This window comes from Ovis canadensis, chromosome 19, assembly GCF_042477335.2.
Source record: "Ovis canadensis isolate MfBH-ARS-UI-01 breed Bighorn chromosome 19, ARS-UI_OviCan_v2, whole genome shotgun sequence".
NCBI lineage: Eukaryota > Metazoa > Chordata > Mammalia > Artiodactyla > Bovidae > Ovis > Ovis canadensis.
Genome location: NC_091263.1, coordinates 22,423,749 through 22,441,423, shown reverse-complemented (window position 1 = coordinate 22,441,423; position 17,675 = coordinate 22,423,749). Strand labels below are relative to the sequence as shown.

Sequence of the window (17,675 nt, the reverse complement as noted above, 5' to 3'; positions counted from 1 at the left end):
ATTATTGATGGACCATGATTTAATAAACCATTCCAGTGTCAGTGTCATTCAGGTTGTTCACAACTTAATGCGATTACTAAGAATGCAGGTCCCCGTGTACTTATATATTTGGACCTTCTGGTGCTTCTAATCTGTAGCATTGTTCTATTTGTTGTTGTTTAGTGGCTAAGTCATGTCCAACCCTTTTGCGACCCCATGGACTGTAGCCTGCCAGTCTCTTCTGAAGAGAATACTCTAGGTTACCGTTTCCTTCTCTAGAAGGAAATCTGTAGAATAGATGCCTTTAAATGAGGTTGCTTGTTTTTCATTTTAATAAAGACATTATTTTACCTTCTCCAGCACTGAATAGAACAGCTTCATTAATTGTCATTTTGGTGAATGACATTTGGTGAATGTCACTGGGTACCGCTTTCTTTTAATGTGCATCCACCTGCCCAGCCAGGCAGCAATGAGCAAATGTTTACTGAAAGCTTTTTCAATGTGCTGCTACTTTTTTAATCTCTAGGAAATATCAGGGAACGGAACCAAGACCTGTCCTCCTAGAGTTTATATTCCAGTTAAATTTGGAATATTTGAATTTATTAATGGGAATTAGCATATTCTCTTATGTGAGTTATAATTTATTATTTTCTCATTTTTAAAAATTGGACTGTTTTATCTTCTCAACAGTTTGTTACAATTTTTAAAATATTAGGCCTTTTATGCTCTTATTATAAGTCACAAGTGTTTCCTCAGTCTCTCTTTTATCTGTGGCACTTTTATATCGAAATTTTAAAATTTTGTTTTGTTAGGTAAAATATCTGTCCTTTTTTTTACTTCCAAATTTCCTCTCTTGTATAAGGACTATTCTGACCCAAAAGTTTATACAAATAGTCTAATTTATTCTAAAACATAAAATTATTTTACATTTAGTTTGTCCCATATATCTGAAATTCTTATGTATAAGGTGACAGTATATTCATTTAAATGTTTTCCTCAAGTATGGACAAGTTATTGTCTTTGCAATTAGACGAAATGTTCTTTACTCCATTGACTTGAAATAACTACTAACTGTGTGGATTTTGATTCCTGTAGTTTCTTTCCTTTTTCCCTGATGTTAATCCATACTTACTGTAGCTTTTTAATGAGCTAGAATTTATGTAGTTTTTATTATGAAAAATTTTTAGCATATAGCAAAGTTCAGTTCAGTTAGTTCAGTCGCTCAGTCGTGTCCGACTCTTTGCGATCCCATGAATCGCAGCACGGCAGGCCTCCCTGTCCATCACCAACTCCCAGAGTTCACTCAGATTTACATCTATCGAGTCGGTGAAGCCATCTAGCCATCTCATCCTCTGTCGTCCCCTTCTTTTCCTGCCCCCAATCCCTCCCAGCATCAGAGTCTTTTCCAGTGAGTCAACTCGTCACATGAGGTAGCCAAAGTACTGGAGTTTCAGCTTTAGCATCATTCCTTCCAAAGAAATCCCAGGGCTGATCTCCTTCAGAATGGACTGGTTGGATCTCCTTGCAGTCCAAGGGACTCTCAAGAGTCTTCTCCAACACCACAGTTCAAAAGCATCAATTGGCATACAGCAAATAATCATCACCCAGATCTAACAACTGGCATTTTGCCATATTTGTTTTAATCATCTCCATATAGATATATTCTCATGCATGCTTTTTCAAAACTTGACAGTTGGAAAGTAAATTGTCGGCATCACAACATTACAGCCATAAGTATTTTAATGTGAAACTTCTAATTGTTAAAAATGTCTTCATTATAACCATAATACTATTATCATATGCCAAAATATTTCATAGTATTATGTATAAAACAATTCCTTTACCAATTTTTATACCACAACATTGACTTTTTTAAAAAAGAGTCTAAGCTGGTTGTCTTTTAAGATTTTCCCATATTGTGGATTTGTCTGATTTCTTTGTGGTGACATTTAACTTGTTCCTTTAAGCCCTTTTATTTTCTGTAAATTTATTCTTTTAAATTATACACCTCCTTTTAAGCACTTCCATTCTATACTCAAATTTCCTCAAATATCCTAAGAATATTTTCAAATAACAAGTGATTCTCTGGGGCCTGAAAGAAAAATAGACTGTTTCTTAGTTCAGGAATGCCCTCTCCTGTTGGTATAGTGAAATGCAACTTCTTTTCTAATTAATACAAGGGGGTTTTTTATTATACTTCTGATTCTGTGACACTATGATACCATCTTGTTTCAGGAGAACCCTTATCTTCTCTTCCTTTATCCACCAGGCTTTGAAGGGATACCTCCCTCATCTAGGTGCTGCTTATCGCTGGTTCTACAAGGAACCATACTTGATACCTGCATGCTCCCCTGCCAGGATCCTCCTCTTCCATACAAATTCCTCAGAATTTTCTCTCCAGCAAGGGCTCTGTAGTTGACATTGCTGGTTTTAGGATGTCTATATTCCCCATTTATCTATAATGGGACAATTGAAGTTTGAAGTGAGAACATGTATAACAAGTTATGTGCTCTGGGCAGTTTTATTTGTTTTCCTTTTTGGTCTCTGCGTTTTGGAGTATTTCATAGAACATTTGATTTGAAATTGGATGACTACCATTTTACCTTGTGAATCAGAATGTCTACTGTTAAGTTTTAAGATTGCTTTTTAAAAGTTTTAAAATTTCCCTTCGAAAGGAAATAACTTTTTAAAAATAGATAGTCCGTTATTTCAGTCTTTTGTTGAATTTTAGGGCATTATTATTGAATTACTTTCCCTGTTAATCATTTCTTTGTCATTTTTCAGTTTTTTTATACATTTGTGGATCTATTTTTGAGGTTTGTATTTTGTTCGTTTGATGAGTTGGTCTATCCCTGCAGTAAAACCTAATTGTCATCTTCATCTTAGTTTTGTAAGTCTTGATTTCTGGTTAGGCAAGTACTTCTACCTTTTACTTACAAGGGTTATTTCAACAGTTCTTGGCCCGTTGGTCTTCCAAATAGATTTTAGAATCAGCTTGACAATTTCCACAAAAAATCCTGTTTGAGGCTTGATTATGGCAGTGGTTTGGGAGTACTGGACATCTTTATGATACTGAGATTTCCTTTCCATGAACACAGAGTATCTATCCACGAATTTTGGTGTTATTTAATGTCTCATTAAAATTTAATCTTTCTTCCCCTCAAAGTTTTTCTATTTTTTGTTTGTTTGGTTTGGTTTATTTCTAGATACCTGAAAATGTTTTTCTTTTATGGTAAAAGCATAGTATTTTGTTAAATTATAAAACTTTATTGAAAGAAATTTTAAAAGGTATGAATAAATGGACATGCTACATTCCTGGATAGGAAAACAGTGTTATAAAGATGTTAAGTTCTCCCCAGATTCATCTACAGAGTCAATGCATTTTCTTTTTTTTAAAATAGAGGTGTAATTGACATATAAGATTAGTTTTAGTTGTACCACATAATGATCATAATTTGTATATAGTGCAAAATGACCACGATAGTAAGTCAAGTTAACATCCTTTACCATACGTAATTGCAGAACGTTTTTTTCTTGTGATAAGAACTCTTGATATTTACTCTCTCGGCAACTTTTTTTTTAACTTAGTTTTATTTATTTATTCTGCTGCACTTACTTGCAGCATGTGGGGTCTAATTCCCTGACCAGGGATCGAACCTGGGCCCCCTGCATTGGGAGCTCAGAGTCTTAGCCACTAGACTACCAGGGAAGTCCCACAACTTTCAAATATGCAATATAATATTAACTGTAGTCAGCATACTGTACTTTACATACCATGACTTAATTTATTTTATAATTGGAAGTTTGTATCTTTTTACTCTCTTCGCCTATTTCATCTACCCCTTGCCTCTAGCAACCACCAATCTGGTCTCTGTATCTGTGCCTTTTTTTTAAAAAATTCACAAGTAGCGAGATCATACTGTATTTGTCACTGAGTGTAATTGCTCTCAAGGTTCCTCCGCATAGTATTTTTTAATTTAAAATTTCTAACTTTTTTGCTTGAAGCATGGAAATTAAATTAATTATATTTTGATTTTACAACTAATCACCTAGATAAAGTTTAATTTTAAAATGATTTTACTATATATCGTTTTGAGCTTTTTATCTACCCCAGAGTTTGGTAAATTATAGCCGACAGCCAAATACGTCCTTGCTATCTGATTTAAGAAATAAAGGTTTATTAAAATGTAGCCACACTCATTCATTTGTGAAGAGTTGAGTAATTGCACCACAAACCGTGAGGCCTAAAATATTTTTTATCTGGCCCTTTTCAGAAAATGTTTGCCAACCTCTGCCAACCTCTAATCAGACCATCCTTCAGTTCAGTTCAGTTCAGTTCAGTTCAGTCGCTCAGTTGTGTCCGACTCTTTGCGACCCCATGAATTGCAGCACGTGAGGCTTCCCTGTCCATCACCAACTCCCGGAGTTCACTCAGACTCACGTCCATCGAGCCAGTGATGCCATCCAGCCATCTCATCCTCTGTCGTCCCCTTCTCCTCCTGCCCCCAATCCCTCCCAGCATCAGAGTCTTTTCCAATGAGTCAACTCTTTGCATGAGGTGGGCTCAAGTTTTCTTCATTTTCAGTGCATTGACTTTTTCCACTTGCGTTCTTATTTAAAGATTAATTTTCCTAAGTACACAATTAGATTTACAGTTCTTTCTTTTAAAACTTTGAGGATATTAATATATTCTCTGGCTCCCACTGTTGCTTTGGAGAAGTCTGTTGTTCCGTTCGAGGTAATCTCTTCTTTCTCTGGTGACTGACTCTTTGGTATTATGCAGTTACACCACAGAGTTCTAGGTGTGGGTTTCTTTTTAATTATCTTGCTTGGGTTATGTTGTGCATCCTGACTCTATAGATTCCTGGTTTCCATGAATCTTGAAAGTTCACAGCCATCATCTTTTTGTGAACATTTCCATTCTCTCTCTCTGAGGCACTCCGGTTAGGTAGAGATTAGAACTTCTCATGCTGACCTCCATGTCTTTTCATGTACTTCCGTTTCCCTGTTTCTCTCTGCCACATTCTGAGTAGTTTATTCAGGTGTATCTTCTAGTTCTCTAAATATTTCTTTTGTTTAATCTTTCAGTCAAAGTTGGTTTTGTTTTGTTTTAATTTAAATAGTTGTACTACTGCATTTTCCTCCCCCCCAAATTATCTGTTTATTCCTGCTATCTTTTATTGATTGACATCTTTGTGATTCTAGCCATATTATTTCTTTAAGCATTATACCCTCATCTATTAATATTCTGTAGTCTGTACCTAGACAGTTCTCATATCTACACTTCTAAAATTCTGTTCTTTGTTCCCTGTGACTTAATTCATAATGGTTTGCCCTCTTGTGTACAGTCATCCCCCAGTACCTGTGAGCATCGGTTCTAGGACCCACCACGAATACCCAAGTCATCAGATACTCAGGTCCCCTAGTCAGTCCTCCCTGTTTGCAGTTCTACACCCATGGATTCAGCAAACCATACATCATGTAGTACTGCGTTATTTATCTTAAAAATCCTGGGTAATTCCTTTCTGGTTCAGTGGTTAGGACTTTATGCTTTCACTGCCAGGGGTCCGAGTTCAATCCCTGGTTGGGAAACTAAGATCCTGCATGCCGTGCAGCCAAAAAAAAAAGTAAATAAAACAAAGTGTAGACCTCAGTATTTTTAAAAAACTAAATAAATTCTAAAAAACTATATGTAAGTGGACCCGTGCAGTTTAATTCTGTTTTGTTCAAGGATTCAGTATATTTGAACTTTGATTGTCTGTTCATTGCTTGAACTTGGTCCTTCAATTGAATTGGTCCTTCAGGTCCAAATTGGAGGTTCCAGAAGCTTTCCTCAGAGGAAGTTTATTTATGCTACACACTAGAGAATCACCAGATAGGGACCCCTTCAGCCTGTCCTAGGTCTTGTCTCAACTAGAATTCTCAGTTACTCCTCTCCACCTCTTTTCCTGGGAAGTTCACTTTTCAATAGGGAAAGCTGCAAAATTGTATTACAAAATGAGAAGTTGTCAGCAGTGAAAGCAGCTTTTATAGCTCTCTGTGCAGTCTGCTGCAGTTTGCCCTCTGACCACAGTAATTCACATGTCTCCCACATACAAAACGGTACTCGTGGACATTTCCCAAAAGTCTCATCCTAATTATACCATCAGGCTTACAGTCCATCATCTTGTGATCTGCACCAGGTCCAGATGAGTGTGAGCCTCTGGGTGGCTCCTCTCCATCCTAGGGCCTCTGAGCTAAAAAGACATCTACTTACCCCCCACACAGTCAACATATAATGGTGGTACCAGCATGGAAAAACCATAATCGACACTCTTACTTTAAAAAGGGGAGGAACAGGAACGTCCTAATAGTCACTGATTTGTAGCATTTTGAAATCCTACAGGAGTCTGCTGTCAGTTTCCCTTACTTGAGGCGTCATGAATGTTCCATCAGGAAGGTTTCGTTCTCTCTTTGGGTATGTTTCTCTAAACCATTGTTTTCCTCTGTTGTTGGTTGCGTCCTGGACCCTTGGCTCTGCCCCCCAAAGTCTTTTCTTCTTTTGCCTAGAAGTGTCTTGTGTTTTCAGCTGAGTATCTTTTTCAGCCTACTTCCCTTAGAAAGTTGAGGGTCCAGAAAGCTCTTCTGTCTTTTCATAGCACTCTTCAAAAGCATCATTGGTTGTTTCATTAGTGTAATTTTCTCTTGAAAAATTATGGATGTTTTATGAAGTTTATCAAGGTTCATGCCATACTTCCTTCCATGTTGTTTTTCCTGCATTTATCTTTGTCTTCAGTGCCAGTCGCTTCATTGTAGCGTGGGAGGAGCCTTCCTCTTTCCACCTCTGAGACGTTGCTCTCCTTGCTCCTGTATCTAAAGCATACTACTTTACCCTTGGCTTCATTCACCTTTGTATCCTTAGTAGTTAAGGACTGGCAAGAATGGAGTTTTCTCTTTATACTTGAACCTCTGGAAGTAGTATTTGAGGATTTCTGAGAGTGCCTGATCTAGCCAGTCTGGCACACGAGAAGCCGTGCTATCTCCTGAATGACAGTACCCCCTAATCGGCCTTCCCCTCCCTGTGCCTCCCAGTGCAAGTGATTACCAGCTTAGAGTAGATTCTGGAGCAGGGATCAGCAAACTATAGTACACAGGCCAAGTCCAGCCAACTGTCTGTCTTTATTTCACCCATGAGCTAAGAATGTTTTCTACATCTTTAAATGACTAGTAATATTCAGAAGAAGAAGAATATTGTATGACATGTGAAAACTATATCAAATTCAAATTGCAGTAGTCCGCAAGTAAAGCTTTATTGGAATACAGCCTTGTTCACTATTTACATATTGTCTGTGGCTGCTTTTAGGCTATAATGGCAGAGTTGAGAAATTGCAACAGAAACCACATGGCCCCCAGAGTCTAAAATATTTACTCTCTAGTCCTTTACAGAAAAAAATTACTGACCTCTGTTTTAAAGTGGTTAGGCAACTGTGCAGGCTTCAAACAGTTGGTAAAGAATCTGCCTACAATGCAGGAGACCTGGGTTCAATTCCCAGGTCGGGAAGATCCCCTGGAGAAGGCAATGGCACCCTACTCCAGTATTCTTGCCTGGAGAATCCCATGGACAGAGGAGCCTGGCGGGCTACAGTCCATGGGGTCACAAGAGTCGGACACGACTGAGCGACTAAACCACCATCACCACCACCAGACAGCTGGGCAGAGCTCTTCTGTTCTGTTTCAGGTCATTAACATCCTCTGGTGTCATTGTTAACCCAGTTACATTTGAAAGAGCTTCAGGCAGTTTGGAAGCCAGCTTTGCTTATCCCTTCAGCCCAACCTTTACCTGTGCTCCTGCTTTCAAGCTTAATTTGTCTAAATACGTCTCCTTGGTGTGCATGCCCGTTCTCCTTTTCTTGCAGTAATATTTGACATGAAAGCCCATTACTCTTTTTCACTTTCTTCTGTGTAGTTATTTCCTTGCTGGTGCTAAAGGGATTTTGTAGTATGTTTAGGTGAACTTTTTAAAGTTGTATCAGAAGATGGAATGTTGAATGTGAAATGAAACAATTGATTCAACAGTTTATTTCCTATGCAGAGAGATCCTTTTCCTATAATACTTTGTAGGCCAAACACTCAAATTGAAGGTGAGGAAAAACATTAGGCAAACTAGGTTTATAAAAAGGTGTCCTTATAAGACATGTGAGGTGTAAGAAAGGTTAGAATGCAGAACTCAGCATGGCCTCTGTCTTCACACTGTGAGCAGCACTTCTGCTTAACCACAGCGATTCTCAGAAGTAAGGTACATTAGGGTCAAGTATTCAAACTATGTAAGTCCTTACCAAATTTGGTAATATTCATGTCCAGGTTTAGAGGCCTGTCATATCTGAGATAGTCCTAAGGCTGATTTGTCTCTGTATCTCTGTAGGACTTCTTTTTTAAAATTTATGTCTTTGGCTGCACCGGGTCTTAATTGCGGCTCATGGGATCTTCTGGCTGTAGCACGTGAACTCTTCCTTACAGCATGTGGGATCTAGTTCCCTGACCAGGGGTCGAACCTGGGCTCCCTGCATTGGGAGCACAGAGACTTAGCTACTGGACCACCAGGGAATTCCCTCTTCTGTAGGACTTCTAAAAGCCATTTAATTTCTGCCTCCCCCCTCTATTCTCCACTAGCTTATTTGACCCTACTCTATAGAAGACAGAATTTACTGCATCATCAAGACATTATGATTGGAATAAATTGTGACTTTCAAACTTAGACTTTCCTATGTATGTCTTTAGTCATTGGCACTGGCCTTATCGGGGTTTAGTCAGATTCTCTGCATTCCCTTGAGGCCTTTGGCGTTGTTGTGGCTGGTGGGCTGATGTGTGGGCATTAGCATTCTGTTGTACATATGACACTTGAGTAAATTGCATATACAGTGTAATGACTCTTCATACTGAGCTCCCCCTTCACATTTCCATTTGTCTGTAGAACTTTCTGCTTTCCATTCTTGAGCACACTGAGGATAACTGGCTCTGCTGTGGTGTTTCTGTGCAGGTCTCCTGTACCAGTTGGGATGTATACTTTCCAGGAGTCAGATATTGTTTCTCAGGCCTCCCTACTGGTTGCTCATTTGCTCTTAATATTGTAACAAAGTATTTTGCAAGAAATGGTATTAACATATAAAGGAACAAAATATATTAATAATTGTGGAAAGAAAGTTGTTATGAAAACTGTGTTGAATGTTTAGGAACTACTGGATAAGGTTGTTATTCAGTTTCCCAGTTGTGACTCTTTGGAATCCCACGGCTGCAGCACAGCAGGCTTCTCTGACCTTCACCATCTCCTGGAGTTTGCTGAAACTCATGTCCATTGAGTTGGTGATGCCATCAAACCATCTCGTCCTCTGTCGTCCTCTTCTCTTCCTGCCTTCAGTCTTTCCCAGCATCAGGGTCGTTTCTAATGAGTTGGCTGTTTGCATCAGGTGGCCAAAGTATTGGAGCTTTAGCTTCAGTGTCAGTCCTTCCAATGAATATTCAGGGTTGATCTCCTTTAGGATTGACTGGTTTGATCTCCTTGCACTCCAGGTGATTCTCAAGAGTCTTCTCCAACACCACAGTTCAAAAGCATCAGTTCTTGAGTGCTCAGCCTTCTTTATGGTCCAACTTTCACATCCGTACATGACTACTGGAAAAATGATAGCTTTGACTAGATGGACCTTTGTCTGCAAACTAATGTCTGCTTTTTAATACACTGTCTAGGTTTGTCATAGCTTTCCTTCCAAGGAGCAAACATCTTTTAATTTCATGGCTGCAATCACTGTCTGCAGTGATTTTGGAGCCCAAGAAAATAAAGTCTATCACTGTTTCCATTGTTTCCCCATCTATTTGCCATGAAGTGATGGGACTAGATGCCATAATCTTCATTTTTTGAATGTTAACTTTTAAGCCAGCTTTTTCGCTCTCCTCTTTCACCTTCATCAAGAGGCTCTTTAGTTCCTCTTCACTTTCTGTCATTAAGGTGGTATCATCTGCATATCTGAGGTTATTGATATTTCTCCCAGCAATCTTGATTCCAGCTTGTGATTCATCCAGCCTGGCATTTGGCATGATGTACTCTGCATAGAAGTTAAATGAGCAGGGTTACAATATACAGCCTTGACATACTCCATTCCCAATTTGGAACCAGTCTGTTTTTCCATGTCCAGTTCTAACTTCGTTTCTTGACCTGCATACAGATTTCTCAGAAAGCAGGTCAGGTGGTCTGGTATTCCCATCTCTTGAGTTTTTCACAGTTTGTTGTGATCCACAGCATCTAGCATAGTCAAGGAAGCAGAAGTAGATGTTTTTCTAGCATTCTCTTGCTTTTTCTATGATCCAGTGGATGTTGGCAATTTGAATGCTGGTTCTTCTGCCTTTTCTAAATCCAATTTGGACATCTGGAAGTTCTTGGTTCACATGCTGTTGAAGCCTAGCTTGAAGGATTTTGAACCTTACCTTGCTAGCATGTGAAATGAGTGCAATTGAACGGTAGTTTCAACATTGTTTGGCCTTGCCCTTGTTTGGAATTGACATGAAAACATCTTTTCCAGTCCTGTGGCCACTGCTGAGTTTTCTAAATTTGCTGGCATACTGAGTACAACACTTTAACAGTAGAGTCTTTTAGGATTTCAAGTAGCTCAGCTATAACATCCGCTAGCTTTGGTCGTTGTCAAGGCCCACTTGACTTTATACTCCAGAATGTCTGGCTATACATGACTTATCACACCATCTTGGTTATTCACGTCATTAAAATCTTTTTTGTGTAGTTCCTTTGTGTATGCTTGCCACCTGATCTTAATATCTTCTGCTTCTGTTTGATCCATACCATTTCTGTCCTTTATTTTATCCATTTTTGCATGAAATGTTCCCTTGGTGTCTCTGATTTTCTTGAAGAGATCTCTAGTCTTTCCCATTCTATTGTTTTCCTCTATTTCTTTGCATTGATCACTGAGGAAGACTTTCCTCTCTCCCCTTGCTATTCTTTGGAACTCTGCATTCCGATGGATGTATCTTTCCTTTTTTCCTTTGCCTTTAGCTTCTCTTTTCTCAGGTATTTGTAAGGCCTCCTCAGACAACCATGTTGCCTTTTTGCATTTCTTTTTGGGTTAATTAGAGGCTTTTAAGTAAGTACTGCCTATTGCATTTACTTTTTGATTGTGCATGTACAATAAGAGAGCTCTATGTATGTTTGCAGTTGATTTGAAGACCCTCATTTTTTCCACATCTGCTTCCCTGGCCCCTGCAGCACACATGGATCCTCTGTCTCACTTACTTGCCATCGATAGTGACATTGTTGCTTAAACTGTTCCTCTTTTTAATGTTTATCCTTTTACCTGTATTTCTTGTGTCCTTGCTGTTTCATTGAACGAAGGGTGAGAGGGTTTGTATAGTTTGGATTCTATTACCAACCTTGTCTAGTATCTTATAGAGAGTTAACTACTACTAAGTACCTTCTCTTTTCTTAGAAGTTGAAGAGTTTTCAACGTCTTCTTGTAAAATGGAATGTCTCAAAATTATGCCTTTTTCACATCAAAAGAGTTAATTTTTTCATGGCATTATGGTGCTAAAATGCTTAAGGGTAAACTTAAAAAAAATTTTTTTTTTTCTATTTAATTATCAGGTGCTTCTAAGGAAGGAGGTGCCGGAGCAGTTGATGAGGATGATTTTATAAAAGCTTTTACAGATGTCCCTTCTGTTCAGGTAAGGGTACCAGTAATGTGGCATTCCCCATGCATATTCCCTGTTATAATCACTTGTTTTTGTCCCTTTTTTCAAATCCTTTTTTTCCTGAGTTGACTGCATAAATAAAATACTTGACTTACTATTATCAAATTATTATTTATTGGTACAGTTGGATGTTCAAGTAATTTTTCAGTGAGGCTGAGATATAATTAAATCCATACCATTGAGTCATATTACATTATAGTGTCTCAGTATATCCACTATTTTTTTTTAAAGGTGCTTGTGAACAGTGTTCTTTCATTTTTTTCCCCCTATCTTTTTGTCTGCTTCATCTATTTCTCCTTTATAGCTGCACCCTTCTTTATTTGACTGTTGAATATTTGAGATTTCTTAAGGGTTTAGTTTTAGGCCTCTCTTCTTACTCTCCATTTTCTTACTAAGTCACTTCCTTCAAATCTATGGCTTTAGTTCCTGCCTTCACATAGATAATGCTTAGGTTTTTATCTCTAAGCCAGACGTCTCTTTATTGTGAAAGTAATTTTTCCACCTGTTGTTTCTTTGGCATCTCTGAGGCATCTCAGGTTCAACCTGTGCACAGCTGGATTCATGATCTTCTCCTTTCAATGTACTCTTCCAGTGTTTCGTGTGGAAACCATTACTTAAACAGGTACAAGAGTCAGACACCTAGGAATTATTCCTGCTGATCCCTAACTTAGCAGGGAAAGCAGGAGGGAGAAAGGCTCAGACACTCCAGTGGTCCTTCTCTAACTGAATGTTACCTGGTCCCCCTCTGACCTCTTCTGCCTTGTCTCATGCCTTGCTCCCCTTCGTACTCTTGTTTCTGGCAAGTTTTTGTTTCCTTTTAAGTAAAAGGGGAATTTAATGGCTGATAAAAGTGAAAAACATAAACAGGGCCATTTTGAGGTGTCCGTGTATACCACTCAGATGGCATCCAGAACCCTGTTCTTTGTTAGGCCTTATTTCTGGATCCTTCTACGTTGTCTTCCCATGTGGTCAGCAATATGGCTGCAGCTGTTCGAGCCTCAGACCCTCACTACAGTCTGTCTCTTTTCCTGGTTGACCATGTACAACTTGTATTTCATTCTAATCGAACTGATTTGGGTCACATGCCCACCTCTGAACCTTGACTGTGATGTAGAGAAATCCTATGTGCTGACTGACTTAGGCCTGGGTCCCTGGCTCCTTGCCTGGTTTCCTTTGCGCTCTTTACTACTGTACTTGGCCTTCTTTCAGGGCCTGGCACGTGCTGTTCACTGATCTCTGTTTGTCTGATGATATCTGCCTCAGTTCATGTTTCACTTTCCTCACTAGTTCACTTCCCTCTTACATGTTCACTTTCATGACAGTGCTAATTCTCCTTGGTGGTACTTTCTGTTTGTAATTTCATATTTTATATCATTTGATTAATTCTTTTCCCTCCTGACTAGATTATATGCTGCTGGGGCAAAAGCCATGCTTGTTTTTTGCTAACCAGTGTCCTTCATGCCTAGAACGTTGCATCTTTGTTGTGAGGACACTTGCTAAGTGAGTGAAAGGTGCCTGGCAGTCAGCTCTGGGGGAGAGGGAGCGCCTCTCCTGGCTGCTGTCGAGCATGGACTCAGTTCAGCTCAGTCGCTCAGTCGTGGCCGACTCTTTGCGACCCCGTGCACCGCAGCACGCCAGGCTTCCCTGTCCATCACCAACTCCTGGAGTTCACTCAAGCTCACGTCCGTTGAGTTGGTGAGCCATCCGACCATTTCATCCTCTGTTGTCCCCTTCTCTTCCTGCCTTCAATCTTTCCCAGCATCAGAGTCTTTTCCAATGAGTCAGTTGTTCACATCAGGTGACCAAAGTATTGGAGTTTCAGCTTCCGCATCAGTCCTTCCAGTGAATATTCAGGACTGATTTCCTTTAGGATTGACTGGTTGGATCTCCTTGCAGTCCAAGGGACTCTCAAGAGTCTTCTCCAACATCATAGTTCAAAAGCCTCAATTCTCTGGTGCTCAGCTTTCTTTATAGTCCAACTCTCACATCCATACATGACTACTGGAAAAACCATAGCCTTGACTGGACGGACCTTTGTTGGCAAAGTAATGTCTCTGCTTTTTAATATGCTGTCTAGGTTGGTCATAACTTTTCTTCCAAGGAGTAAGCGTCTTTTAATTTCATGGCTGCAGTCACCATCTGCAGTGATTTGGGGGCCCAGAAAAATAAAGTCAACCACTGTTTCTACTGTTTCCCCGTCTGTTTGCTATGAAGTGATAGGACTGGATGCTGTGATCTTAGTTTTCTGAATGTTAAGCTTTAAGCTAACTTTTTCACTCTCTATGAATGCAATAGATTTGTTATATGCCTGAAGTCATTTTGAGGAATCATTCCTATTTTTACTAATCTGTAGGATATTTGTATTTTGTTTTTAAATGACAAAGCGTTTTAAGAGTATATTTGAAGTTACTTATGAGTGGAGAAAATACCCTTACCTACGTAACTGGTAAGGAAGATAAAGCATTTTATTTTATTATTGTTTGTAATGTATTTCCATTCTTCATTTTAAAAATGGTGCCAAAATGGGAAAAATACTGTTACTTAAATGATTATTTTAAACATCAGGGCATCATTTTGTTGTGGCAAGAAATAGTAATGTTATCATTTTGCATCTTTTCTTTAAGATCTATTCTAGTCGAGAACTTGAAGAAACGTTAAATAAAATCAGGGAAATTTTGTCAGATGACAAACATGACTGGGATCAGCGTGCCAATGCAGTAAGTGTTCAATTTTTAATTTTCTTCTCTCTCTATTTTTTCCCCCCAGTGTTCTTTTTCAAAAACTTGGAAATTTAGTAGTAGTACTGTCTGGTATTTGCTTGGGAAATAGAGTCTGATAAGTAGTATTTCACTCTGGAAAACAAATTGAGATAATAGGCCTTTCTCAGGGTGCATTTTTTTCTGTTTCGCTGTTCGGGAAGAGTCTTTCTTATCCATTTGTTAATGTCTCCACCTGTGTTACTTGCTGAGCTTCACTGATGGCCCAGTGCCGTGGCTTTCCTTTGGGTTACATAGTTGTGGAGTAAAGGGAATTCCTGGGCACTTTTGGTAGGAATCTAGGGATTCCTAGGGATGGCATTAAATCTGTAGATTGCTTTCACAGTATGGCCATTTAACAGTGTTCATTCTTCCAGTGCAAGAGCACGGGATAGCTTTTCATTTCTTTGGTTCGTCTGCGGTTTCCTTTATCAGTGTATTATGTTTCCCACTGAATGTCTTTTACCAGCTTGGTCAGGTTTATTCCTAGGTGTGTGTGTATGTAATACACATATGTAATGAAAGTGTTAGTCCCTCAGTTGTATCCAGTTCTTTGTAACCCCATGGACTGTAGCCTGCCAGGCTCCTCTGTCCATGGAATTCTTCTGGCAAGAGTACTGGAGTTGGTTGCCATTGCCTTCTCCAGGGGATCTTCCTGACCCAGGGATCAAACACAGGCAGATCCTTTCCTGTCTGAGCCACCATGGATGTGATTTTTAAAGTTTTTTTTTTTACTTTCTGATAATTCATTGTTAGTATAAAGAGAGGCAACAGGTTTCTGTATGCAACAGATCTTGTATCCTGCTGCTTTGCTGAATCCATTTAGTGGTTGTAATTGTTTTAGTGTGGCATCTGTAGGGTTTTCTATAAAATCATGCTGCTTGCATGTGATGGCAATTTTACCTCTTCCCTTCCAATTTGGATACCTTTTATTTCTTTTTCTTGTCTGATTCCTGTTACTAAGAGTTCTAATAAATACTGTGTTGAACAGAAGTGGCAGAGTGGGCATCCTTGTCTTGTTTCAGATTTTAATGGCAGTGTTTCCTGCTTTTTACCATTGAGTGTTGAGTTTGGGTTTGTCATAAACCATTGGCGGTGAGTTTTTCATAAATAGCTTTTATTGAGATATATTGAGATATGTTTCTTTTATACCCACTTTGGTAAGAGTCTTTATCATAAATGGTTGTTGAATTTTGTCAGATGTTTTTTCTGCATCTGTTGAGATGATCCTGTGATTTCTTTTGTTGATGTGCTCTGTCGCATTGCTTGATTTGCAGATGTTGAACCGTCCTTGTGACCCTGGGATGAATCCAGCTTGATCAAGGTGTATGACCCTTTTCATATGTGATTGGATTGTTAGCTAATATTTTATTGAGGATTGTTTCATTTGTATTCATCAAAGATATTGCCCTGTACTTTTGTTTTTTGGTAGCGTCTTTGGTTTTGATAGTAGGGTGATGGTGGCTTCATAGAATTACTTTGGGAAGGTTCCCTCTACTTTAGTCTTTGGAAGAATTTTTCTTTTTGTTTTATTTATTTATTTGACTGCACCAAGTCTTAGTTGTGACATGGGGACTCTTTTAGCTGTGACATGTGGGATCTAGTTGCCTGACCAGGGATTGAACTCAGGCCCTCTGCATTGGGAGTGCAGCATCTCAGCCATTCCAGTAGGGAAGTCCCTCTTTTTGAAAGAGTTTGAGAAGGTTTGGTATAAGTTCTCTTTTGTATGTCTGATAGAATTCCTCAGTGAACCATCTTGTCATGGACTTCCATTTGCAGGGAGCTTTTTTAAATTGCAGATTCTGTAAACTTTTCATGATCAGTGATCAGAGTGTTCAGATTACCTGTGAATTCTTCATTCAGTTTTGGTGGGCGGTATGTTTCTAGAAAGTAAGATGGACTTGTTCTGTTTCGTGCTGTATCAACAAGATTGCAATAAACATCTTTGCATGTATTTATAACAGTGGTATTTTTATTTTTGTAGGTTAAATTTTTATAAATGAGGTTGATGGGTAAAGAATAGATACAGTTTTATTTCAGTAGATGTTGCCAAAATATTTCGAACAAAGATATTAGTCATTCATGATCTGCTTAACAGTAAGAATATCTGTTTTCTGTCTGGTACTGGGTGTTACTGAATCTTAACTTTTGCCCAGCTAATGAAGGAAAATGGTGTGTCTTTGTTGTAATTTGCATTTGCTTATTGCTAGTAAGGTTGAGCTTATTTCCTTGTATTTATTTTAGCCAATGAAGTATTTGGTTGTCTTTTTTTTACTTTATTGCCATTCCTTGTGCATTGTACTGTTGTGTTGCAGATAATTGTTTCCTATCATATGGTGATTTTTTTAGTTAATCTCATTCAGATGCCTCCTGATTTCTGCTTACGATGGTTTCCCTTCCTTATATATACTTAAGGCTATATAATATTTTTTCAACTATTTTTTTAATATTCACAATATTTTATTTTTATACTTTCCATCTTTAGTTCATCTTTTTTAAGTTTTAAAGATATTGGGAGAATGGCATTGAAACATGTATAATATCATATAAGAAACGAATCGCCAGTCGAGGTTCGATGCAGGATACAGGATGCTTGGGGCTGGTACACTGGGATGACCCAGAGGGATGGTACGGGTAGGGAGGTGGGAGGAGGGTTCAGGATGGGGAACACGTGTACACCCGTGGCGGATTCGTGTTGATGTATGGCAAAACCAATACACTATTGTAAAGTAATTAGCCTCCAATTAAACTAAACAAATTTAAATTTAAAAAAATAATTCAGAAAAGCTCAGATATTAATTTGCTGCTGTTGCTAAGTCACTTCAGTCGTGTTCGACTCTGTGACCCCATAGATGGCAGCCCACCAGGCTCCCCCATCCCTGGGATTCTCCAGGCAACAACACTGGAGTGGGTTGCATTTCCTTCTCCAATGCATGAAAGTGAAGTCGCTTAGCTGTGTCCGACTCGTAGCTACTCCATGGATTGCAGCCCACCAGGCTCCTCCCTCCATGGGATTTTCCAGGCAAGATGGGAGTGGGTTGCCATTGCCTTTTCCGAAATTAATATGAGATTCTACATAATAATGGATATTATTTAGGTAAACTTTTAACTTCCATGTCACCTAAGTGTGTCTTTTGTCACAATTTTAAATAGACTCCCTTAAAACTTTAAGATTTATTTATATATTCAAACATTATATATGTCTATTATACA

The 17,675-nt window shown here is 38.8% G+C and overlaps 1 protein-coding gene and 1 non-coding gene across 12 annotated transcripts in view; one reads left to right on the top strand and one right to left on the bottom strand.

Moving 5' to 3' along the window:
• The window catches only part of CLASP2 (cytoplasmic linker associated protein 2), a 179,866-nt gene that overhangs the window by 60,694 nt on the left and 101,497 nt on the right, over window positions 1–17,675 (top strand). For all 11 annotated transcript variants that reach the window (XM_069561344.1, XM_069561342.1, XM_069561339.1 and 8 more), the window contains 2 exons: window positions 11,600–11,679; window positions 14,331–14,423. In XM_069561344.1, the coding sequence (XP_069417445.1) occupies window positions 11,600–11,679; window positions 14,331–14,423 (173 nt within the window). The remainder of the gene's footprint in view (window positions 1–11,599; window positions 11,680–14,330; window positions 14,424–17,675) is intronic.
• On the bottom strand, window positions 3,616–3,688 carry TRNAG-CCC (transfer RNA glycine (anticodon CCC)). The gene has a single exon. It is a non-coding gene; the product is annotated as a tRNA-Gly (tRNA).